General features: G+C 28.6%; 4 protein-coding genes and 1 long non-coding RNA gene across 12 annotated transcripts in view; 1 reads left to right on the forward strand and 4 right to left on the reverse strand.

Annotated features, from left to right (window-relative positions):
- Positions 1–4829, reverse strand: part of LOC102678621 — a 19649-nt gene extending 14820 nt beyond the window's left edge. The window contains exon 1 of one of the 3 annotated variants that reach the window (XR_421224.2): positions 3617–4829. This is a non-coding gene — a long non-coding RNA (uncharacterized LOC102678621). The other 2 variants (XR_004149888.1, XR_004149891.1) reach the window with 2 other exon arrangements.
- Positions 4830–5938: 1109 nt separating this feature from the next.
- On the reverse strand, positions 5939–15522 carry LOC102679613 (hexokinase-1-like). The gene is made up of 10 exons (XM_031508764.1): positions 15307–15522; positions 11429–11523; positions 9231–9384; positions 8781–8999; positions 8056–8375; positions 7865–7977; positions 7625–7783; positions 7403–7542; positions 7190–7323; positions 5939–7099 (listed from the first exon to the last, which is right to left on the reverse strand). The coding sequence occupies exons 2-10, from the start codon at positions 11510–11512 to the stop codon at positions 7010–7012; spliced, it is 1413 nt and encodes a 470-aa protein (XP_031364624.1). The 5' UTR covers positions 11513–11523; positions 15307–15522; the 3' UTR covers positions 5939–7009.
- On the reverse strand, positions 11707–20772 carry LOC102678964 (intraflagellar transport protein 88 homolog). Of its 6 annotated transcripts, none has more exons than XR_421229.2 (15): positions 20573–20770; positions 20443–20493; positions 20150–20325; positions 19875–20070; positions 19547–19764; positions 19209–19440; positions 18776–18933; positions 18503–18689; positions 18245–18431; positions 18032–18179; positions 17777–17888; positions 17327–17687; positions 17067–17261; positions 15224–15527; positions 11707–12178 (listed from the first exon to the last, which is right to left on the reverse strand). XR_421229.2 is itself a non-coding variant. In XM_006612213.2 (15 exons), exons 1-15 carry the CDS (start codon positions 20717–20719, stop codon positions 12144–12146), a joined length of 2502 nt encoding a protein of 833 aa, XP_006612276.1. In that variant the 5' UTR covers positions 20720–20769; the 3' UTR covers positions 11707–12143. The 6 variants fall into 6 exon arrangements, 5 of the variants coding, with proteins under 5 accessions (XP_006612276.1, XP_031364620.1, XP_031364622.1 ...); XM_006612213.2 differs by lacking the exon at positions 15224–15527 and adding an exon at positions 13695–13793 and having other exon boundaries at positions 20573–20769; XM_031508760.1 differs by lacking the exons at positions 11707–12178; positions 15224–15527 and adding an exon at positions 13431–13793 and having other exon boundaries at positions 20573–20772.
- Positions 20773–21068: 296 nt separating this feature from the next.
- Positions 21069–25582, forward strand: LOC102678838 (centaurin-gamma-1A). Its single transcript, XM_006612212.2, has 13 exons — positions 21069–21724; positions 21853–22085; positions 22203–22344; positions 22463–22594; positions 22876–23033; positions 23108–23250; positions 23326–23524; positions 23609–23711; positions 23797–24024; positions 24117–24234; positions 24418–24630; positions 24717–24861; positions 24950–25582. The coding sequence occupies exons 1-13, from the start codon at positions 21559–21561 to the stop codon at positions 25124–25126; spliced, it is 2157 nt and encodes a 718-aa protein (XP_006612275.1). The 5' UTR covers positions 21069–21558; the 3' UTR covers positions 25127–25582.
- LOC102678710 (protein zwilch homolog) overlaps positions 25512–25799 on the reverse strand; it is a 3410-nt gene continuing 3122 nt past the window's right edge. The window contains exon 12 of the mRNA XM_006612211.2: positions 25512–25766. Coding sequence (XP_006612274.1) covers positions 25696–25766 — 71 coding nt within the window. The 3' untranslated portion in view covers positions 25512–25695. The remainder of the gene's footprint in view (positions 25767–25799) is intronic.

Raw genomic sequence — 25799 nt, forward strand, 5'->3', positions numbered from 1 at the left:
TTTGCGTGAACAATCGTACACCGACGCGCAAAGAGGAGCCGGCATCGTATACGAGGAATTAAACAATCGACCGATTGTTATCGGGCGTGACGTCTAATAAATATGCAACGGGAATGCATCTACCCGGCGGTCTGCAGAACAAAAACATCGGTGGGTACCCCGGAAATTGTTTAATGGCACCGATAGAACACGGACACGCCGGCAACCTCCGAAAATTTCTACCTCGCGAGCACGCGATTTAAAACAGAGTCTAATTTCAGTGCAAACAATGAGTTTTAACGTTTGTTAAAACGCTCGTCCCCTTGCCCTTTCCATCGATCGATTCGATTGACCGAGATTACAAATTTATTAAAAAGAGACGGGGGAAAGAAAAAAAAAAAAGAAAAAAGAGAAAAATTTCAATGTCAAGGCTTATAATCTTTCCGTGTCTTTTTGTTTTTTTTTCCTTTTCTCTATCGTTTCTTTTTCTTTTTTTTTTTTTTCTTTTTTGCTCGTTAAAACAAGGAACAACGAGCAAACGGCGTTTCTTTTAATGATCTTTTCCACAGTGGCAAAAACGTGGCCGACACGTGATTAAAAAGATACGCGCGTGTAGTTTCGAAAAAGGTACGCGCAACTGTAAAAAAAAGAAAAAAAATCGTTTTTATCAATTTAAATCTCGGAATCGTAATCAAGACGTCGTTATTACTCAATGATACTTATAAGATGAATATAGAATAATTGTTTTTTTAAATTCGAGTCGCCAAAGTTGTTTCAAGATTGAATTTCTTTTTCTACATCACGATTTTATCTTACACGATCGCAAGAAAATATACGATGCAATCTTTTTCTTAAGTTGCTATTTATTTTCTTTTATCGTTCATTCTTTACTCGTTTTTTAATCAAATCGATTAATCGAAACGAACATTTTGAAGAATGCAACGAGAGAAAGAAAGAGAGAGAGAGAGAAAGAAATCAGATAACAATTTAAATAATTCTCGTCAGATTTTAGTCAGATAATTTCGCGATCCTTGGCTGCCTCGATTTCGATTAAGCCAGTTAATCGAGGTCCCTAATTCGCATCCACGTGTTCTCAGCGGGAGAGGAGAGAATCAAATGAGCCGAACGATATAGATCCTTCTTTAGGCTTTACGAAAGCATCGAATGGAACGCGTTTTCGCGTTCAAAGACGCGAGACCGATCATCGTTCGAACGGAACGAAATATCCAAGGAGTGGACAGGAATCGGAAACGAGCGTGGCGAGCTTCCGACCAGCGAAAAATAGCCTTTATCAGAGGAACTCGAACGAGATGAATTCGACTGGAACGGGTTTTATTCGCGTTACAACCGAGAATAATCGCGGTTATATCACGATGATATTTTCTCGTGTGCATCATCAGTTTATACGAGCAAGAACAAATCGAGTGACCATAAATTTTATTTATCGAAAATCCGTTGAATGTCCCTGAAGCCTAACTCCAACGATCGAGCAAAATCCGACTTCCACTTGACACGACTTTAACGTCACCTGGGACCGTACTTACAAAAGGATCGACGATTTACTCGATTCGAAACCTAACCTAACCTCTGATTCGAAACTTTATCTACGATCCAATGGAAAGAAATATTCAGGAATTTTGTTAAATTGGTTTCTCGGAATTCGAAGAAAACAGAGAAATATCATATAGATCAATTTGAAAAATTGATTAGTTCGTGCACAAGATATTTCGTAAAATTTTTAAAATCTATTTCTTCCGAAATTACTCGTTATCGTATCGCAATACTTCCATTTTGTCGTTCGAATAACTTCATTATATCATTATGTAAAACAAATTTTCACAAATAAAAAAAACTTGAAGATTTTATAAATCGAACTGAATTGAACGATAAAAAAAGTCTTTCGATCGCGAGCGTGAATAAATCTCGTTGCCGGCTACACGTGATATCGAATCTCAACTACGTCGAGAATGATGGAAGCTCAAAGGCTTAACCCGACCGTAATAATTTAGCAACGAGGAACGCGAGAACGTTGCCTTGAATTGAGAAACACTGGAGTTAGTACGGCCACTCGCAGACAGCGAGGCGCACAAGAGGCGTTCGCGCAATAGTATGTCATTCGAGATTGAATAATCGCGTTTCACTATTCGAAAAGCGCAATCGATATCGCTTCGTGGGTCCGCGAGCTTGATAACGGATAACACGATCGATACCAGTTCTCGAATGAACACGAGTTTCCCTCTATCGGTAATATCGAACTAGAAATCGATTAACCGTCAGATCGAAAGGATTCGAGATTGAATCGATTCGCATTCGATTAATCGAGAAATAGAAAAACTTGCAATCAGGTTATACACATCTGTATCAACGTTCCGTGCACAAAGATAAAAATAAAGACGACTACGAACGACAAAAACTTTCTCGCGAATAGATCCCTCGCGAATAAAATGGACGAGCGTATTGTCTCGAATCCCAACTCGAAGAACAATTCCATCTTGTTCTCTCTCTCTCTCTCTCTCTTTCTCTCTCTCTCTTTGCTATTCACTTTTTTCCACGATTCTCTGCGTCACTAAATACCGATAGCGTGACCATTTGCCTTGAATCGATAAATTCGATCGATTGAATTTGAGCAAATGTTCATTGAACACCAAAAATACTGTAATTTCCAAGGGAATAGTCGTACCGATTGCATGAAAAGCGACAAGAATGCGACAATGCGATGCCGAATCGCGTGTCTACAATGGCAAGGTTACAATTTCGAATCATTAAATTTATAGAGAACTGCAATTTCACCAGTCGTACCGATGCTTTTCGATACTTTCACAATGGACAATCGTTTCTAGAATTGTGGCAATATTTTCATAACATAATATTCTTTTATTTATAAAAGATAAGAAGGAATCCAAATGAAATTTTTGAAAACAAATGATGAATGATTTTGTAAAATGAATTAAATATAGCAGAGATAAACGAATTGCATGGGAATATTCATTATTTGGTATTATTTGATCCTTTAATTATTTTGAACAATGCACAGGATATATCGCATAATTACATTACAGTTTACCACCAATTATCATCGCATTGTTCCACGGGCTTCGCATTATCAGACCTACTACGTTCGCAATTAACCGGCTCGTCGTCCAATTGGTTTAAAACGATAAACACGATACCGTACGATCTTGTAACCCCGCCACGCTATATATAAATGAGAATTTTATTACAATGAGACAAGAATTCGTCGATAAAAAAACGGTAACAGTCGCACATGGTTCATTAGCCAATCATGCACAATAAGAAATAGCGAAGCCCTATCCGTAGGCCAGGTGACTCACGCTGCGTACCGAGCACGCGAGACCCGATTGCTTTTAAATAGCGATGCATATTATATGCGAGGAAGGTCCACGCGCGCCAACCGATAAATTATGGCCTTCTATAGCTTGCATGTTAAACGCGAATGAACATTTGCAAATTGTAAACGTGAACTTTTTTCCTTTTTTCCGCGTTTTCCTTTTTTCTTTTTTTTTTTTTTTTATTCTAGAAAGAATTCCAATTCCAAGCTTGTGTGAAACTTTCTTCGCGAATAATTCATTGCAATCACTTTATATTCCGTAATATTCTATATAGGAAAGAAACTTACTTCGATGCACGACGAAATTTAGAACTGTGTGAAAAAGAAACACTACACATTATTATCTCAAGTATCAAAAAGAAAACACTATTTTTGAACGATTGACATCGATCTGTGTAATTCGCTGAATCGAATTCGTTCGTGCGAACGACATCGATTGATTATTCTTCGCAGCAATGTTTAGATCACACGATCCACGAAATATGATTTTAAGAAGAAATAACGTTGCACCCTCGAAAAATCGCGCGCGTTGCACCGTATCGTTGTCACCTTGAAACACAAGCCAGTATCGTGGTGCCGCGGAGAGCGCGCGGGTTGAATGTGCCACGAAGAAGAGACGCACAAAAGAAACGGTTCGGAACTGGTTCGGCGAAGTCGAGCATTCTCGGGTGCGCACGACGTACACCACGAACAATACGATTTTCTAGGAGGAAACGGTGCAGAAGAAGCCAGGAGAGGAGGCGATGAAGGAGAGGGAGAAGGAGGAAGAGGAGGTGAAGGAGGAGAAGAGAGAACAGCAAGGAGGGTCGCGGAGCACGTGAAAGGCGATTTAAAGGGAAAAAGAAGGAGGTGGCCTTTAAAAAAAAAAGAAGGAACATGGCGAACCGGTCGCAGCCTCCATTCGTCAGCTGGGAGCTCAGCTGCAGCCGGGCGCGGTGACCTCGACGGAGCTTCACGGAAAACCGAGTCAATTTGCAAGCAATAACGGTGTCATGCCGCGCGTCGTTTTCATTGGTGATTTAATGCATTTTTATAGATTCAGCAATCACACTGACGTTTCTTCATTTCTTTTTTCGAATGAAAAACACACACATCGATATACCGGCGAGTTTCTTTCAATCAAGAGACAACGACGTTTTACGAAAACGCGGTCATTGGTTGCTTTACAGGTGATCGAAAGTACCCGACCGACTGACAGTTCAACGACATTCGTCTTTACCACTGCATGGGAAACGTGTTTCCATTTAGAAACATCGTATAAACGTTTCTATCGATATCAATCACACTTTAGATCCGAGAAATTTCAAATTCGACGAACCGATTATCCTGATTCCTTCAAACGACTTTTATCACTTAATTACTCAAACATCCGATTTGTTTGTGTTTACCGAATCTTTCATTCACCACTCCCGATTTCAAACTACACTTAAAAAAAAAATATACAGAAATATATACATATATATATATATTCCATCTTTAAAATCGAATTGATGAAATATCTATTAATATATTCAAAATATAGTTGATAACTAAAAATTTTTGTTTCATTGACAATTTGTATATTAAAATCGAAATCGAATAAACAATTGAAATAAATAAAAGACATTCGCGGACTGTCACAATTAAAGGTAAAAGAGGTTACAGAATAGGATCGGAGCACCTTTCGGTATTGTAGGAAAACTACGTATTTAAGTAAAGTAAAAATCTTGAGGAGATATCGCGTTAGAAAGAGATAATTTAAACGAAAAATGAAAGTAAAGGAAAGAAATTATAATTTTTAAAAGAAACACGGTAAACCGGTCGGTGCGTTCGTTCATCAGCTGAGAGCCCAGCTGAACCCAGCGGCCGCTGTAACCTCAACCTTTCTAATAAGCTGTATTTCATGAAAAACAATTAATCCTTGATGTCCGCAAGTCCTGCAGATAAAGATAAAGCTAAAATACCTGACATTCAACTTTCATCTATAGGCGAACGATGAAACGCACGAAAACACTGGATTTTTGGAGATAAAACTTTTTGAAAGCCCACTCACAATGGAATCTTCCAGTAGACTGGCCGAGCCGGCAAGCCGTTCTCTTTTGCGTGCACACCCACCGTTTCGCGCACTGTCTCACGTTTTACACCGTTAATCTTTCTTTCATGAATCGTTTCGACTTTTAAAACAGCGGAAGGCTTCACGAAAAGGTTTAGCCGTCGTTTCGATCCGTTATAAAGTGCTTATTTGCAGCAGAAACGCGGCGGTATGCATACCGCTGACAGTTCGAGCTGTCACTTTTTGACGACCGCATACGTGTCGCCATCTGATGTCACTGCCATGAAACAGTATGTAATTTGAAAGAACCGCGCTTGGATCACTTAGCAACAAGATCAATAGACTAAATTAAAGCAAGTCTCGTAGTAACAATGTATCTATAGCGATTTTATTTATTATTTAATAAAAGATGAAAATCAGTGAATATAAAATTTCATTTTAATATTTTTAACGTTTTCTTTAAACGTTTTAAATATTACTATAAATATATAATTCATTTGACTTCCGGTATAATTTCAAATATTCAAAGTTCCAGCTACTTTCAAAATTCAAATATCATAATAAAAATAGATGTACAATTTCTTGATTTTCATTTCAAATTTTATTATAATAATCTCGTTCTGCTAGTACAAAAAAACCGAATATCCTCACAATCATTTACAAGATATAACAACGTATTATATAAACATTTTTTCTCGAATGCTTACGCCATTTTTTCTTATTTTGTACTTTTTCCTGTCTTTTTATTTCAATGCTTTTATTTAATGATCCATATCACGATTCTTTCGCTCTTAACGTGAATATAATACTTGAGATATATTCATTTTTACAACATTAATTGTGAATATATCTTCTTTTAAACAATATACAATTACACTCATACATATCACATTTTATTATAATGTACTAACAATAAATGACCCATTTTTGACACTTTTAAATTATATAAGTTTTATAATAATTCATTGACTAAAAGTAATACTTCCTATAAAAGTTATTAAATTCTGTCTTTTAAATATCAATTTATGAAATATATTTTCTTTTTCTAAGAGAAAAATTTTCAATAAGTAAGATCAAATTAATCTTATATATCAATAATAAAAAAGAACTATTTAATTAATAATAACACGAATATTAGAATATATGAGCAATGTAAGAAGAATGATTTCTAATATTCGAATCTAAGTATTCAGAATATGATTTTGCAAAAAAAGTTGTAAAATTGTTGTAGAATTTTAAGCAAAATATATAAACATTCAAAGACGCATGATAAAATCAACATCAATTCCTTTTAGGAATTATATTTTCTAAAGATTTTTTCATAAAAATACAATTTATAAATTTATCTCTTTCTTAAATATCATTATATGATTCAAAGTAACTAATGAAATACTTTCAATTAGAATATTTTCACTAACAATTTATATATGCAATAATTTTAAAAATATGAATAAAAATATATGTAAAAACTCTTTGAATATGAAAGATTGAAAATGATAACGATGATGTTATTAACATAGAGAATGTGACTGTACATTATTTAAAATTATACTATACTCTGAACAATTGCTTAACTAGAGATCTGGTGCAAACCATTTACGCAACTAACAAGAAACATACGCCAGCGTACTTGAAATTTTCTGTTACTACTAATCTAATCTATTCTGAAGTCTTTGTGCAATTGCGGCAACAAGTGCAGCACCTTTCCCACTTCCATCCTCAGCATGAATCATCTTGAACTATAAATTAATGATTAATTAAATAAAAAATAATAATATAAAATTACATAAAAAAATAATAGTATAGAAAAAATATTCATTGTAGTATACTTTGTGATCAGGAGCTAATAATGGAATGTACTGTTTGATCCATGTCTCTAGTCGAGGATGATGCTTGTATAGAGATCCATCTACAGCGATTGTGACATGTTTTCTATCAATTCGCTTTAACAAAACTGCTAAGCCTAAACAAATAACAATAAATTAACAATTTAATATTGTTTATCTATTTACTAGTCGAATTTCATTATTATCTAAACTTACATATTGAAACAAGAAGAGCTGCGCGATTAGAAACTACTTCGCAAACATATTGTACAATTTTCACATCATCTTCATCCGGAATGATACCAAACTTCATTAAAACTTCCTTCGTACTGTTATAATCACCATCTACAGAGTCTCTAAATTTCAGTATTCAATAATATATTAAATATTTGTATGGTAGAAATGTATTATAAAATTTTCTAATTAGAAAAAACGTACTGTTCAATATCAGATACTAAATCGCTGGTAAGATTGCCGGGAACCAAAAGAGATCCAGGTGTATGATCTCCTATGAATAGAAGGCCATCTTTGTATAATTTTGCAAGTACCACTCTTACAATCTCGCCCAAATATTTTCCACTAATATACTTTTCAAACCTGATAATTCGAAATGTTATAGTATAATAAATTTATCAAAAATTCTTATCTCTTATATTTTTCAATTGAATTTGTACTCACGTAAAAGAATTCACAATAAGCGAATTTGCATCATTTTCACGATCAAAATCTGTTTTGATAAAATCCAATACACCGTTATCTCCAAATGCACCCCATTCAATATCGATAATGACCTTTAATATATAATGAACAATTTAATCTTCAAGAAAAAATATTGATTCTGTATCAAAAAAAATATTAAAAAAAGTTACTTGACGTTCTCCATGTCTCTCAGTCTCCCAGTGCTCAACTCTATCAGCTCGTTCAATATAACAAGCATTGCTACCAGTACCTAATATAAGTCCAATTGCAATATCAGGATCCAATGTTGATCCTTGTACCAGTGTTCCTGTAGTATCGTTCAAAATTGCTACAACTTTCACTTTAGTATCTCCTCGACGATCCAAAGCTTCGCGCAATAATTTCACAGCATCTTCGTTAACAACATCGGGACAATTGAAAGTTTTAGTCCAAGTCACTAGTATTCCAATATCTAACGAATGTTGAATCATCGGAAAGGAGAATGTAAATCCTAAAAAAACAAATTGATATAAATTGTATATCCACAAGAAAAATATTATTTATATGTTATTTATATATTATACTATTATATTATATAAATTATCAATCGCATGAGAAATCAAAATAATTTATAATTAATCGACAATAAATATCATCCACTCGAATTCATAAAATTATTGTAAAACATAATACTCAAGATCTAAATCTATATCACAAAGTGCTTGAAAATATAAGAGCGATATATACAGATAAAAATTTTATTCAGACTCAAGACAATTGCAATTATTCTGAGATCATGAAATTAAGAATAATTTTCAAGCAACCACTTTTAAGTATAGATTTAATAATTAAAAGTCTGATTCGACACGTGATTCTTTAGACACCTTAAACGTTATGTACATTGATTTCAATTTACCAAGGGGAAGCTCTACATCTTGAAGACCCTGTGCAATGACGAAATCGCTAACGCATTCCGCTAGGTAATCAAACAGACGAATCCCCGAACCAACTCTCAAATCAGAGCTAATGTGATATTTCTTCACTTCTTCTCGTTTAGGTATACCATGATCCAATTCTAAAAGAAGAACTCGGAAATTCGTTCCTCCAAGATCCAATGCCAAATATAAACCCTTTTCTGCAAATATTTTAAAATTAATATTATTATTAATATTATTAACAAATTATTTAACAAATACATAAAACTAAAAATTACAATTTTAAAAATCATATTATTAAATATATTATATTTAATATTTTAATAAATATTTAACATTTAACATCTTACAATTGTAAAAATTTCTATCGATCATGTATCGGAATATTATACTTATTGTAAAAGTTTTTATTAAAGAATATTTTTAACAACCTGTGCCATCGAGAAGTTCTGGAACGTAAGTATTCTCCATCTGCAATGACGATGGTTGCTGATGAATTCCTTTATTCATTTCCGATTCAAAAACATCTTGAATATTCTTCACAATTGTAGTCGAAAATTGTAGCCGTGCCAGTTTTTGCTCAATCTACAATTTAAATAACAAATAAATCTTCTTTATCTTATATATAATCATAATCAAAAGCATTTGATCAAAATAACAATCACAAAATTTTCCACGAGTCATAAATTTTAATAATCTTTTGACAAACGATAGGAATTTTCGTAATTACTCTTTATTACGTGATCTTTAATGGAATTCTAATGGATGAAATAGAAGAAAAGATTACGTATACGTTAGTCAGATGGCGAATCGCGATAAAAAGTGATTACATTTGCGACAATATAGTCTTTGAAGGAAGTTTTAATCAAACAACTTTTTAGAAGTATTATGTGTATGATAAAATATTTTATATATATTTAAGTTTATGTAAGAAAGATGATGTTATCGAGACTAATGAACGTTGTTATTTGTATCTATATGCATACATTACATAGATCATTTCTATCAATTTCAATATCATCTCGATTATTTCCTGCTTCGAGTTTCGATGTACACAAGTATAATATCGAAAACAGTTCTTATAATAGGATAATATTAATATTTCACTTCCTCGAAGGTAAACTGGTTGCATTCAAGCAAACATCATCGCTAACATAAAAATTCTGAAAATTAATATTAAATCGACAAATGAAAGACAAGAAAATATCTCGATTGAATTTTTTTATACGAATTAAATTCATCAGTACAAGAAAATATATTCATGAATTATTTCCTGTATACATGCATATAAATTGTACTTGCATATAAATAGTTTCGGATTTACATTTGAGATAAGATATTAAACGAAATAATAATTTAAGTGGAAAGAAATTTATTAGTTATACTCTTTCATGAATTGTCAAGCAATGATACTGATGAATAAAATTATGTCCATATGCCATATCCTGTTCCCGTGATCTTATCTATTCTATATCAATTCGAAAAATCAAGGAAGAAGCCAAGAGTGCGATCGTGTTAAAATAAGAATAAGTAAACAGAAATTAGCCATGACATTGTAATCTACTTTAATCAAATGCAGAAAGAGTGTGTGTAGTAATCTTCAATTTTTAAAACGAGAAACTGATAACAAGAATGGATCAATATATCTATTAATTATTATTCGTTTCGTATCCATTCTGTTGTTACGTGAAACGGCATATCTCTTATTTACGATAACTTATTTAAAAATCTTGAACTTTTAGTAAAAATTTCCTATGATAACCTTATATATGTCAAAGAGCATGATAAGCAAATAACTTATTTGCAACTAAACGATATTGTTAATAACTCGTTAAATTTCATTTCATTTTTCCTTAATCTAGTATCATATTTTCTTATTTATAAAAAAGATATATTATTTGATTCCATTATTTAATTTTTTATTTTTTTCTTGAATCGAATTTTGTAAAAAAGAAATCTTAAATTCTTGTTAAAATATAACAATATATTGCTTAAATTCTATATAAACGATAAACGATTACGTAAATTTTATATTTATAAGCAAAGTAAAGATATAAGAGAATAAATTATTTTTGGTAAGAATTGCTACAAAGATCAATGCGAACAAAAGTGAAAGTATATGTATTCATAATCAATCAGTATTCAGTAAACTCTTAATAAAAATGTCGTAAGGTTAAGGACTCGATGGTCACTATTTTTTGCATCAAAAATGATTCAATCTAGTTTACATTAATCGATCAGATATCAATCAATTATATTATAGTTATACAAGAAGTATAATGAACAGAAAAAAATATATATGTATAAATATATATAAGTATAGATGTTATTTAACTATTCGTTCTAAAAATTTTTGAAATAATAGCAATACGTAATCAAATAATATTAATAAACAGTAATAAATGATAAATGTTTGAATCGATTTCCATAACGTCGTATTATTTTGTTAAACATCATTCTTACCACGCATGTGGACTTATTGTGATGGAATTCCGCATATCCTTTTATTTGTATATAAATATTTACAAATGGTGAAAATTCACTAAGAATGGAAATTCATTTTAAATAATCATGCAAGATATTGTTCACGTGTCAAAATAATCATTATAAATATAATAATTTTACTCACCTTATGTCGCTTTACGTTGTCCGAAAGCACCAACGGTGCTACTTGAATCGCCTCATGAAGGGCATTCTCTGTAGGGACGACCATGTCTTACTTATCTAGAAAAATGAAAAAAATTATATTCTAATATATGTATATATATATAAATATTTATAAACTTATGATACTTATAAAATTCGAATAATAAAATTTAAGGAGTACATTTTTGATGCATATAAATGTTTTAAAAATCAATAATAATAGTTTTTTAAGAAAAAAATCATGAGCAGTCCATACTCACCTGATTACCGCTTACGTTATCCTCAGATAGAAGATTTTTGAATGAGAGAAGCCACGCTACGAGACGAATGTGAATGAATTTACAAGACGGATGATAAGGTGTACGCGACAAGACAAACAGTCGCGTGGTTCTCCACGAGCACGAGAGACGTTCTGAGCACGAGTTAATGAGATCGCACCGTTTATTATTACTCGCTTATTTATTTTCCCTCCTTCCCTCGACATTCGGTAAAATGATAACGCCACAGTCTCACTATTAAACTAAAAGTTGAAAGTCCACGATATTTTATAACGTTTGATAAGCCGAATAATCGAGTCGTATGAATTATATCATCTCGTCTTGAAGAAGCAGCAGTCCAACGTTTTCTCTCTTCGGATCGATGCACTGCATTATAGTGATTCGAATAATGATCACTTTTACATCGTTTTCTTGAGTTGCTTAAATTAATAACTGGCGCAGCGATAACAGATAACCTATAACACGAATGTAATGCATTTAACGAGCTGAATGATATAGATATTTTGTAGATGCAAAAATGAAATTTGTCTGATCTAACTATCTTGAGAAAAAAAATTAAAGAGTAATCGTATATCGTGAATCTACAATGATATTGACCTTGATGGAGAAGAAAGTACAATTCGCATTTTAATTAAATGTTAGAAGAAGATTACGATTGCTTGACCAATATCGTTATGAGACAGCCAGTTGTTCCAGGGGTCATCAACTATCATAATATTATCACTAATTGATAAAGAAGAAATATAGATGATCATAACTTATGTATGTATATTTTTTCAAACAATTTTGTGATATATATATTTTGGCCAAAATATTTTGCTCGTATCAAGTTTTTCACAGATGATATCAAATGAAAAACTCAAAAGATAATCTCAAAAGATGAACCATATGAACTTCGAAGAATGTTGCAACAGTTACAAGCAAGCAATAGTTATACTGATAGCAGAATTTGAAAATATTTCACGATTAACAAGAAGTCTTATATGTTCACCGTTCATTAATCATATCTTGTTGAAATTGTAATATTCAGATTCTTTTGATTCGATAAAAGAAAAATACAATATATACTGATCACGATTCGTGAATGTAATTTTTCTTGCGAACTTCTTGTATGTTGTATACTTTTGAAACTGAATGTCTGTACACGATGAACACGTGTGTGTGAAATTAACATGCATACACATATGCGCATTCATATTGCAAGTACAGTCTTGTGCATAAACTAATTGTTTGAATCGATCGAGTGGTTCATTGAACTTTTGAATAAAAAAAATAATTCAATATTATAATATCACTATTATTGACTTATTTAAATTCTGAAACACAAACGAGATAATTTATTATAATATTAATATAATTATCGATGAAAAAAAAGTTTGACACAATAAAAAAAAATGAAATCGAACAAATTTTGATAATATCAATATTAAGAATATAAAAGTTGAAAAACCCGTTCAACAAGTGAGATTTGGCGAATGATATATTCCTGTCTCTCACATATCATTGATATATATTATTTTTATTATTTTTCTTCATTTCATAATTATTTATGTGTAGTTAATAATAATAATGAAGTGTAAGAAAAAATAAATAATAGCATAATAGAAAAAAACTAAATAATAACTTTAAATTGAGTAGTAAGATTGATTAATCTGTAAGAATCAAAATGAATAAAAAAATATTTATAAATAATTACAAATTAGATCCATACCTACAATACAAACAATATAAATTCAATTATTACGCACATGTTTTCAAAAATTAGATATTTGATGAATCGATTAATTTAATCGATAATCGTTCAGGTTCGACAATTTGCGATAGATTTTTCACGATCGATTACCAAAAGAAAAAGACACCATAAAATGTCACTAGAATATTCTTCGAGCCAGCAAAGTCGCTTCGAACGAAGCTCCATTAAAATCAATTGGAAGGTGCAAAGCGTCAACCAGGATAATTTAGCCACTTGACCTGATGTGATGAATCTAATCCACAGTGCAATACGCACACTCGTCACAGAGACCATCTTGACCATCACATTTCTAACGACACCTTCTTCGAATGATGGTCCTATAAGATGAATTATTACAATTATTTTTATTCTTTACCTGTCATTAATAATCTAACATTTATTTCTTTTTTATTATTTATCATTCCACTATCCATTTATTAACGAATGTGACGTAAATAAAGTGTCATAAGAGTTCATATAAACTGCGTGCACAACGATTGTCAAGCGCAGAGTTCATACGGTCAATTTCGTGCAAAATTAAAACTGTGAGCAATTTCGAACGCAATGTCTGTACACGATAACAGATTACTCTTTCGTTAAGAGCATGAACGGTTATGTATGATCTTTACCGCATGAATTATAGAGCTTCCGTAAATTACGAGACCATTATCACCAAGGTCTCGAAATAAATCTTAATCGAATAAAATTCTCTTCAGACTCATTTTGTGTTTTGGAATATTGAATTTTATTATTGAAATCATTTCTAAAAATTTCAAGTATTAAAATATTAAGATTTGAAGTATTAAAATAAAATATAAAGTATTAAAATATTAGATTAAAATATTAATCTAAATCGCGAAATTGTCATTTATTAAAGAAAAAACTTTTTATCTACTTTAATGATATCATATCGGTAAAAACCATAACTAATCAACAGATAATATAATTAATATATTAAAATTATATAAAAAAATTACACGATTAAATTTACACGATTAAAATTACATTTGTATGAATATCGTAAATTCATGGGATCAGCACTTTATTTTTAAAAACATTTCATAATTATTGATGAAATTAATAGATTAGAACACATTTATAGATATATTCTTTCAAATAGTTGTTAATTTTCATTAATTTTTCGTTAATTTTTCGTTAATTCTTCGAATTTAATAAAAGACAATGGAATATATTCTATACATAAAATGGTATGTCAAAAGATAAAAAAAATATATAATTTTTAATTCTAAAAATCATGTAATTGATTATTGTCATAAACTTATTTTACAAAATTAATTTATACGATAATAATCGGGCCAAATGATAAGATATTTATCGAAAATAATCAATATTTGACAAATGTAATATAAAAAGACATACTTCCTTGTTGTCTTGTATTGTAAAATAAAATTGAACCATAAATGACAAGATTTAATAAAAAAATGAAGAAAATGCAGTATGAATATGTACGAGATAGAGCAATGATAATTTCTGAATTTTGAAAAGGTCGATAAATGCGACATTAAAACTGTGCAAATCCATAGAAATACGTTAAATTGCGATGACAACATGTGTAATATAACATTTCAAGGACCCACGTGGTCTCATCAACAAAATAAACATTGAATATATGTTTTTAATTTCACATATCGCTAATGACATCACATTTGAAATCAATTAAAAAAATATTAAATCTGCCAATCGATTCAAAAGTAATACATGATATTATGATGATATCAATTATATCTACGAATAAAATCAAACATACTTCTATTGTCAAGGATCAACGAGCCTGATGGCGCCAACTAGTGCGTATGGCCTGTTCTAGGAAAATAAAAAACACAAGCTCACCCTAACACTTTCTACGTATGATTGCCGATTTCCGTGATCGCTTCAGCTTCTGATCTTCTATTCTTTGCAGGATCCAGTTACTGGTCAGTGATTATAAAGTTTCTCGAATCGTATCAGAGCACGCACACGTATAAACACGTGTATTGAATACCGTAAAATGTACTCCGTTTCAGAGCAGCAACTGGTCGAGCCTCCAGATTCTCGCTTCCCCACTGCTTGAACTTCAAAACCATATCGGTGCTTATTACATGCGCGCGCCTTTGCTCATACAAGCGTTTCAAGTTTCACATATGCGTACAACTACATGTAGATTACGTTTGCGTATTTTTGTAACATATAAGTATCTGTATTATATCACATGAATATACGCATACATGTATAAAACATCGCGTGCATTAATATCATATAATATTGTAGTCATGATTCAAAACCGCGTAATACATGTAAAGCAAAGATTTCTTTAGCATATAATCATACACAATAATTCACAATTCACACAATTCACAATTTGTATGATTTTTTTTCCATTATATTTATTATATTTTCAATTTGTGTTCTTATAATACGATAATAAAATAATAAATGTATAATTCTTTGAAAAATTCTTTAAGAAAAGGACAAAAGGAATTGTGAATAAAAAAAATATATGTAAATAACTACTACTCAATAAAAATTTATTTAATATAAATTAAACGAACATATGGAAATTTAAATAACAGATTCCGAATACTCCTGCAGATTCACATTATATCAGTTGAATGGAGTTTGAATATAGCTGCAATAAAATAACATCCGTCTCCTAAACTACATAGGCTGAATGGAGTTTGATTAAATTGGTCAGCGTGTTTAAATTTAGATCGTTACAATTGCCGACCCTCATGATTTCATAATGAATAGCACTATTCTATAGACAACCAACTTGCACTTCGAAATGATAATTATTAAAAGCACAATACTTTAATGATATATCAAAATATGTTTTTGAAAACTTTTAAACTTGTTTAAGAAAATGTGAACAAATAATTAATTAAATTTTAGTATTGTTATAGCAAATTTTCATGCAAAATTTAAATCATTAAAATATAAAATGTAATCATATTAAAGTATAATTAATTTTTAAAAATATAATTAAAAAATATAATTAATTTACTTGTATTATTTAATTATAAAATAAAAATATTGCAAAATTCTATTTTATATTTAATTTTTGAATAGTTTTCATTATAGTTTAACTAGCATTATGTTTACAAAAACAGTAAAATAAAATGTAAAAATTATAAATATAACAAATTTACATTATTCTGGTAATAAATCATCGCCAAGTTCTTCGTCACCGAAATCATCATCTCTCTTTCCAGCAGATGTCATAGGACGAATAGGCAATGGGCCAATAGGATCAACATAAGAAGGAATGCCTACAGAAAGTATTTTATATGCGCTCATAATTTAACTCCATTTTTAATCTATTTTATATTAATTTGTTAAATATTTAAAATTTTAATAAAAAACTTTATATTGCTATACAAATCTGGAAATCATTATATGAATCACATATGTATATAGAAAATGAGAATAGGCTGTTCAAAATAAGTACACTCATCTATCATCTATTCAATCCATTAGGATAGTTCAATTATTATCTGCAGATCATTCTTGTTAATGCTCATTTCAAATAAAGCTATGTATTTCTGATAACTGTAGTAAATGTTCGATTTTATACATATCTATTTTCTTACAAATTATAATAAACATATACATACCTGTTTGATCAGTCATATCAATTGTAGATTCCGTAATATTTTCAACTGCAGAAATTCGATTAGAACGAATGATATCAGCACTACTTAAATTTTGATTTTCTTTTCTATTAAAAATAGGACTTGATCTATGATCTGAGATTACACTCATTCCAGAACCAGTTCGTGATGATGCTCCACTATTACTCCTTCTTGACCCTAAATATAAATATAAATATTAAACATTGTTATATCTCATGTAACTAAAAATATAAATTATACACCTGGTCTTGCTGATATTTGTCTATCCTTTAATTCTTTCGCTTTCTCTGCGCGCTTTAATTCTGTTGCATATAATTGCGCTTCTTTTAAGCCGAGATCACTACATAAACGAACTAAGAATTTTAAGCATTCAATATTTTCAGGAAACTTATTATGAATATCTTGATATTCTAAAACAGCTTTATGAAATTGACCAATTCGTCTTAAACATGCAGCAACAAGTAATCGCCATCTTGGCTCATCGGGAGCAAGTTCGACTGCTTTTTTGAAATAAACTAGTGCTTTTTCAGCAATTTGCATTGATACGAAATATGATCCAAGCCAATCAATTACTTCAAAATTAGCGGGAAAGAATCTATAAGACTATATGAATATAAATTTGAATAATAAATATAATGCGAAAGAACAAAATAAAATATGCATGCACATATATATGTATAATAAAAATTTACATCACTATAAAATTGATATGCTTGTTGTTTATCTCCAGCAGCATCATACATTTCGCCTATTTTTTGTAGAATTCCAGGATCACATGGTATTATACCAAGTAATTGATTATACCTAATAATTAAAATATTAATAATTAAAATATTAATAATTAAAATATTAATAATTAAAATATTAATAATCCATAAAATTAAATAAATTTAAAATATATAAATAATAAAAATATATAAATAAAAATTTAAAAGTAATCATAATACCAATCTGTTGCTTGATCTATGTCGTCCATAAGTTGATATAACTGACCAATTTGATATACTGTTTGTGGATCATGTCTAACGATATTACGAACTTTCCAAAAGCATTCCAATGCTTCTTCATACATATTTTGTTTTTTATATACTAATCCTGTTAAAGTTTAGTTTTCATTAAATGTTTCATTAAATATTTATATAATTATTAATAATATTTACCTAAATTATAAAGAGCTTGTATATGACTAGCATCTGTATCTAATGCACATAAAAGAAGTTCTCTAGCAATATTTAATTCACCCTTTTTAATTGCACATGCTGATAAATTAACATAAGCAGCTGCATTATAACTATCTGCATTTCGAGCAATTTCTCCGCATCTTTCCGCCTGATCATAATCTCCTTGCTAAAGATGATATAAGAATTATTCTATTATTCAATTTGCATTTTACATTAATAAAAACAAATATTTCTTACGAGAAAATAAATAAAAGAAAGCATAGTTGCAGCTGAACTATTAGCTTTACTTTCACGATTTTCAAACATTTTCAAAGTATCAATAGCCAACTGGGTATCCCGATTATGTAAAAATACCATAGCTTTATTTATTTCTAAATCAGCAGCTAATAGACCATAAGCTGAAGACTTTATAGTATCTACACACCTTTATAAATTTTTATTATAATTAAAAAATAAAAAATTAAATTTTAAACTAGTACTTATATAATAAAGTATTTTTTTAAATTTTACCAAGCAAAGCCAGCTGTAAGAGTATCTTCAATTACGGGTGCTATGAGTTTTGCAGCACAAAGAATAGTTCTTTCTGCTTCTGATTTTAATTCTTTCTCTAACTTAGATAAATCATCATTTTTTAAAATTTCATTCAATATATTAAAAGCGACATCATCCTAAAAAATAAGATAACAAAATTTAAGCAAAAAATTAAAATAAATATTTTATTAAAATTTAATTAATGTACATTTACATTGTGCTCAGAAGATATTGTATTATCAATAAACTTGAAATTGCTACGCAAAAGTATTAGTGCATAAAATCATAACATTTATTCATATATTTCTCTATATTATTTAAAATATGAGAATAAATAATTATAGCTATTGAGTGTGGGCAGTGCTTAAAAAAACACATTGCATAGTGATGTTTATAAACGTGCCCAACTCACTGTACTTATATTATATCTGTCCTCCTGATCTATGTTAAGCTGAACCTCTAACAATTCTAAAAATGATCTTTTCATTTTATCCCTATGAGACAATGCAAAATGGCATAAAACAGCATGCAAGCCTGCTTTAAATTCAGGTCTTTCTTTCATAACCCATTCAAAACTATTAGCTGCTTCTTCTAAACGACCCATTTGTACAAATAGCATTCCAATGTTATGCATTATTTTTATTCTGTGAATTATTTAGTAAGTTAATGTTAATATCAACAAGGAATATAAGAATTCTAATTTAATTAAATCAAACAAGTTCTTACAATAATCTAAAATCATTTTATTACCTTAAATCTTTATGAGCTGCTGGAGCTTGATCAAATGCCATTCTGTACATTTTAATTGCTTGAGATAATTGTCCCATTTTAACATATATATTTCCCATATTTACTTTTAATCTAGCACTATTACTGAACATTCTATTTCTTGTTATAGCTTGATAAGTTGCTATAGCTTCAGTAAACATATTATTGTTAGTATATTGAGTTGCTAAATTGAAAATGACCTGAAATATTATAATATATTAATAATTATATTATATTATATTAATATTTTAATTTTTTTATGAAAATGAATACTTTATTTCATAATTATAAAACAAAATTTAATTCTTACAGCAAATGTTAAATCTACATTATGATTATCACTAAGCCCAGCTTGTTCTTGTAATCTAATGAGAGTTCTTTCTCTTGAAGATGCTTCTCTTGCTCTTTCTAAAGCTACTCTTATATTATTTTCATATGCTGCTTCTACTGAACTTTCTATTAAATCCATAATTCTTTTTTCAGCAACTTTTATCTTTTCTTCAGGTCTTTATAAATAAATATTGAAATTTTAAAATTATATTTTACAATTTAATTTTATCTTATTATTAATCATTACAATCTTACGTGTCATCCTTTCCATTTTCTAAAGGTGGTACGGAACCTTTGGCAGAACTACTCATATTTAATGGATCAAATGTTTGACGAGTACTACTAGTATAACCAGCACCTCTGACTGCAGTCATTGGCCTAAGTCCACTAGTAATAGAACGCATAGATACACTAGTACCACTTCTATGAAACTAAAAAATATTAATTATATAATGTTATTTTTTATAATTATATAAATATTAATTATATATTGTAATAATATTATAAAATATAAATAAAATATAATATAAAAAAATACATTTACTTACTCCTGTCGATGTACCTAAACGCATAGCACTTCCTGGCACTTTTGGTGTGAACTATATAATTAAAAAAATAATTAGCTATGATTTAATTCAATTATACAATTTTATTATAAATATATTTATTATCACTTACAATTAATCTTTTTGCATAACTTGTATTGAGTGTTTCTTGGAATAATTCATCTTGTTCAAAATCTTTAATATTATATATTGATGGATAGTCATTATATCCATCATAAATATCATCATCAATTTGTACATTAGCCATTGCTAATATCATTGAAAATTTTTTTTTTACTTGTAAAATTATAAATTAAATACTTATAAAAGTATATTTTAAACAAAATAACTATAAATTGTATAACTTAATAAATAAAAATCGATAATACTTAAATTTAATGGTATTTTTTTTAATTTATCTATATAAAATATAATTGAAAAATAAATTTTGATTAATTTATACGCTGAATTATATACAAACCTTATCTAGTTACATCTATGTTTATAATATTAATAGATTTAATTATTTTTATATTATTATAAAATATATTTATTGTAATTAGTTGAATAAACATGAATTTTTATAAGAATAATTACCAATAAATGTCAAATTGTTACAGTTATTTGTAAATAAAAATACACTGTACTATAATAACATTCAATTGCATTCTGCAACGGTACTTAACATTTATTGGTTGGCAATGTAGGTCTTCGTGCACTTTTTGGGCGACAGATCTATAAAATCATGAACGTAATGAACTTTCATATAATCTTTACGTAAAAAAAAAAAAATATTTTAACGACGTATATTATTTTCAATAAACTTTCTCTCTACTCTTACAGTACATTTAATTTGTAAATATCATTAATTTTTTGTTAGTAATTTGACAGTACATTCTGCATTTGTTTCCAAAAAGGCGGGGTTACTTTATGTAGTGCTAAATAACCTGTTTTCAATAATATTGATAAATAGACGAATTTGACATGTGTTATATGATAATAAATAAGTTTCAATTGATATCATGTAAAAATATTTTAATTATTGACTCAAATACAATACAGTTCAATACTGTATCTGTAATGTGATTTTGAAAAATAACTTAATGCTATTTTAAGAAAATGACAACTGAACAAAGTGGACACGATCATTCTCTTGCAATAAGACAAGAAATACAACGTTTTGAAAGTGTTCATCCATCAATTTATGCTATTTATGATTTAATAGATCTTATTTCTGACACACACATTGCAAAACAAATTCGTGAACATGTTGTTGCAATTGAAGGTATAATATATATGTATATTATACTAAGAAAAGAAAATTATATTTCATAGTTTAGAAGAACATATATTTCATAGTTTTAAATATATTTTTTTTTATAAAATTATTAAAATAAAATCTTTTCTTAATAGATTCCTTTGTTAATAGTCATGAATGGACATTAGCTAGAGATGTTCCAGAATTACATTTGGGAATTATTGGTTCATCTGACTCAGGAAAATCTGCTTTAGTTCATAGATATTTAACTGGTTCTTTTATGCATGAAGAATCTCCAGAAGGTGGTCGTTTTAAAAAAGAAATCTTTATTAATGATCAGAGTTATCTCTTGCTAATTAGAGATGAGGGTGGAATACCAGAATCACAAGTATAGAAAATATATTTATATATTTATATAATTATCATATAGATATATGTGCATATTAAAAAATATAATATATATATATTTATATTTGATAATATTTAACAAAAATATTTATTTCAGTTTTCTGCTTGGATAGATGCTTTATTACTTGTATTTAGTTTAGAAAGTGAAGAAAGTTTCTCAATAGTTTGCAGTTTTTATAATAGAATGTGTTCATTTCGAAATATGTCAGAAGTACCAAAAATACTTGTAGGAGTTCAAGGTAATATTTAATTTCTCTTTATTCTTTTCTCTTTCATTTCTCTTATTTGCAAAAATATTTTTCATTACATTATATATTAATATGTATATAATTAAATAATATTTATTATATTATTTAGATTCAATTAATGATTCTAATCCCCGAGTTATAAAAGATGTTAGACCACGAAAATTGGCATGTGATTTAAGATGTCCTTATTATGAAACATGTGCTATTTATGGTTTAAATGTTGAAAGAGTATTTCAGGATGGTAAATAGTTTGAAACAATTTTTAAGATATATATTTTTAAGATATACATTTTAACTTTCATTAAAAATTAATTTATATATAATTTTTATAATATTGAAAATTCACAGTATCTATAATGATATATATATTAGTTATATATATATATCAGTATCTATGATTATATATGTATCTATGATATATATATATACATATAATTCATTTTTATTATATTTTTTCTTACATCATACTATTATGCTTCAGTGACTTTGATGATTATTTTGAGAGTATTCTGAATATTACAGTGTGTCAAAAAATTATACAACACATATCTGCAAAGCATTATCGATGTAATGGACAACAAGTAATAGACAATGAAACAAAGTATCCTGTTGCAATGATTGCCAAAAATACACAACTTCTGACCAAAGAAATGGAAGCAACAAATTCATCAAAATTAAATGTAAGTTATAATCTTCTTATATATATAAATTATATCAAATTAAAAAGTTTGTATAATAAATTGTATTTGTATAGACATCAGATAAAGATGAAGATTCTAGATCATTTCATAATAGTACCACTCAAAATGATTCTGGAATAATTGGTGATAATTTTCATAATACACAGAATCAACATGGAGATTTTAGATCTTCCATTTTAACACCAACTACTATCAGGTTTAATATAATTTTCATAAAATTATATATTTTCTTTCTTCTTAAGAAAAATAAAATTAAATATATTTTATGTAGGAAATTTAGAAGAAAGTCTAATATATTTACTCCATCAAAAAAAGAAAAATATAATATGGGTGAAATGGGTGTTGGTAGGGAAATACCTGTTAAACAAGGATATTTGTTTAAACGCAGTAGTAAATCTTTAAAAGAATGGAAAAAGAAATATGTTACACTATTAGAAGATGGTCGTTTAACTTATCATTCCAGTTTACATGTAATTATCCAATAACTAAATATTTCTTTAATATAATAAATTATATATTTGAAATATATATATTTGTTTATTTGTTTTTTTTAGGATTATATGAATGATACTAATGGTAAAGAAATATTATTACAATATGTGACTGTGAAAGTGCCTGGAAAAACGCCTAAAGGTTCTAAATCATCTAATGCTCAAGGTATTAAATCATATTATATTATATTTTTTCAGTTCTAAATAAATTAATTTTAAATTCATTTTATATATATATTATATTTTTACAGAAGATAGCTTTGAATTTTCTATCATTTCATTAGAAAATAAGACATGGCATTTTGAAGCAAATAATGCAGAAGATAGAGATAGTTGGATTTCTGCTATAGAACAACAAATATTATCAAGTTTACAAAATAGTGATGGTGAAAAAAAAAACGAAACTGATGCTTTCAAAATGCATTGTATAAGAAACAAAGTATCAGGAAACGATGCTTGTGTAGATTGTGGAGCATCTAGTAAGTATATACATATTTATTTATAAATTTATTAGAACAATCTTTCTGGTTTTATCTTTGATATATAATTAATAATTCTAATAATATTTTAGATCCAGACTGGGCTAGCTTAAATTTAGGCGTATTAATGTGTATTGAATGTTCAGGAATACATAGAAATTTAGGTTCACACATATCAAAAGTTAGATCCTTAGATTTGGATGATTGGTCGTAAGTGTGATACTTGTATAATAATTAATTCGTAACTGGCAATTTTTCACTCTATTTGAAATGAATACAATAAAAATATTAATATTATTAATATATATTCTTATATATAATTATATAATATTATATTCTTAATATCATATATGTATATATAGCAGCATAAAATAACCTTAATATTAATTTTAGCGCAGGTCAGTTAAGTGTAATGTTAGCTCTTGGCAATGATATAGCAAATAGTGTGTGGGAATATTGTCTAAATGGAAAACAGAAACCAAATTCAGATTCTCCTAGAGAAGAGAAGGAACAATGGATCAGATGGAAATATGAAGACAAAATTTTTTTACCACCAATTAATCCAAACATTTCTTTAGGAAAGCTGCTTATTGATTCAGTCTGCCGGTAATTGTTTTGAGACTTTGAAATAATTATTATAAGTAATTATTACATAATTACATAATTACATAATTATATTAAATATAATGTAGGGGTGATATGAGAGCATTTACATTATGCTTAGCCAGATGTAGTTACGAAGATATTAATATGCCTGTTAGTATGGAAGATTTAAGAACACCTTTGCATTTGGCTTGTGCCACAGGAAATTTAGCTATGGCACAACTTCTTATATGGGTATATTCACTCTTGAATAATTATGCTGTATATATTATATTATATAATATTAAAAATTAAATATTTTTATATTATTGAAAAATTACAGCATAAAGCAAATCCACAAAATTTAGATCATGAAGGACGTACTTGTATGTCATATGTGCGAGCACTTGAAAGGACGCTTGACAATTCATCAGATTCTATGGAAATGCAGAAACTTCTTGAAGTACTTGAACAAGCTAGTGTTTCTGGAGTAGATGATGTAGAAACCTCTCAGTATTAAAATTGTTTATATTATGTACTTATTTTGCATGTAAAGCCATATTTTAATTATTGGCTTAGAATTGATATAACTTTTATCATTAACAGTACTGATATTCAAAAAAACAATCAAAGTATGTTAAATGAATTCGAAGCATAAAACTCTATTTCTACAAAATAGAAAATTTATGTTACAATATATATCTTTTTAATGATGACTATAAATCTCATAAGAAATTTGATCAAATATTTTAACAAATATAACATACTTTGCATATATATTTGTACATTGAAAAGTAGTTTGAATTAAAAATGTAATTCATATTATTATATTTAATAAGGTTTAGGTCAGTGAAAGTAATGTCTAATAGTAAATTGGAGTGTACATTATCAATGACTGAGAGTACAAACACTCGTAAATCTAGTTATATTTATACATTGAATACATTTAATGTATTTGAAAAATGCTTTTATAATTTTTATTTTATTAATTATGAATTAAATGTAATTACCTCGCAATATAATTGGATTTATTTTGATACCTGACTAAATTTGGAATTTCGTTTTATTAAAATTCTTTAAAATCAATTTTTATTTAAATTTATTAGATGAACAAATTGCATTTATCACATAATATCCTTCATCTATCATATCCGAGTTATCTAAAAAAAAAAAAAAAAAATGTTAAATATATA

The sequence above is a fragment of the Apis dorsata genome, unplaced genomic scaffold (genome assembly GCF_000469605.1).
Source record: "Apis dorsata unplaced genomic scaffold, Apis dorsata 1.3 scaffold_99, whole genome shotgun sequence".
Classification (NCBI taxonomy): domain Eukaryota; kingdom Metazoa; phylum Arthropoda; class Insecta; order Hymenoptera; family Apidae; genus Apis; species Apis dorsata.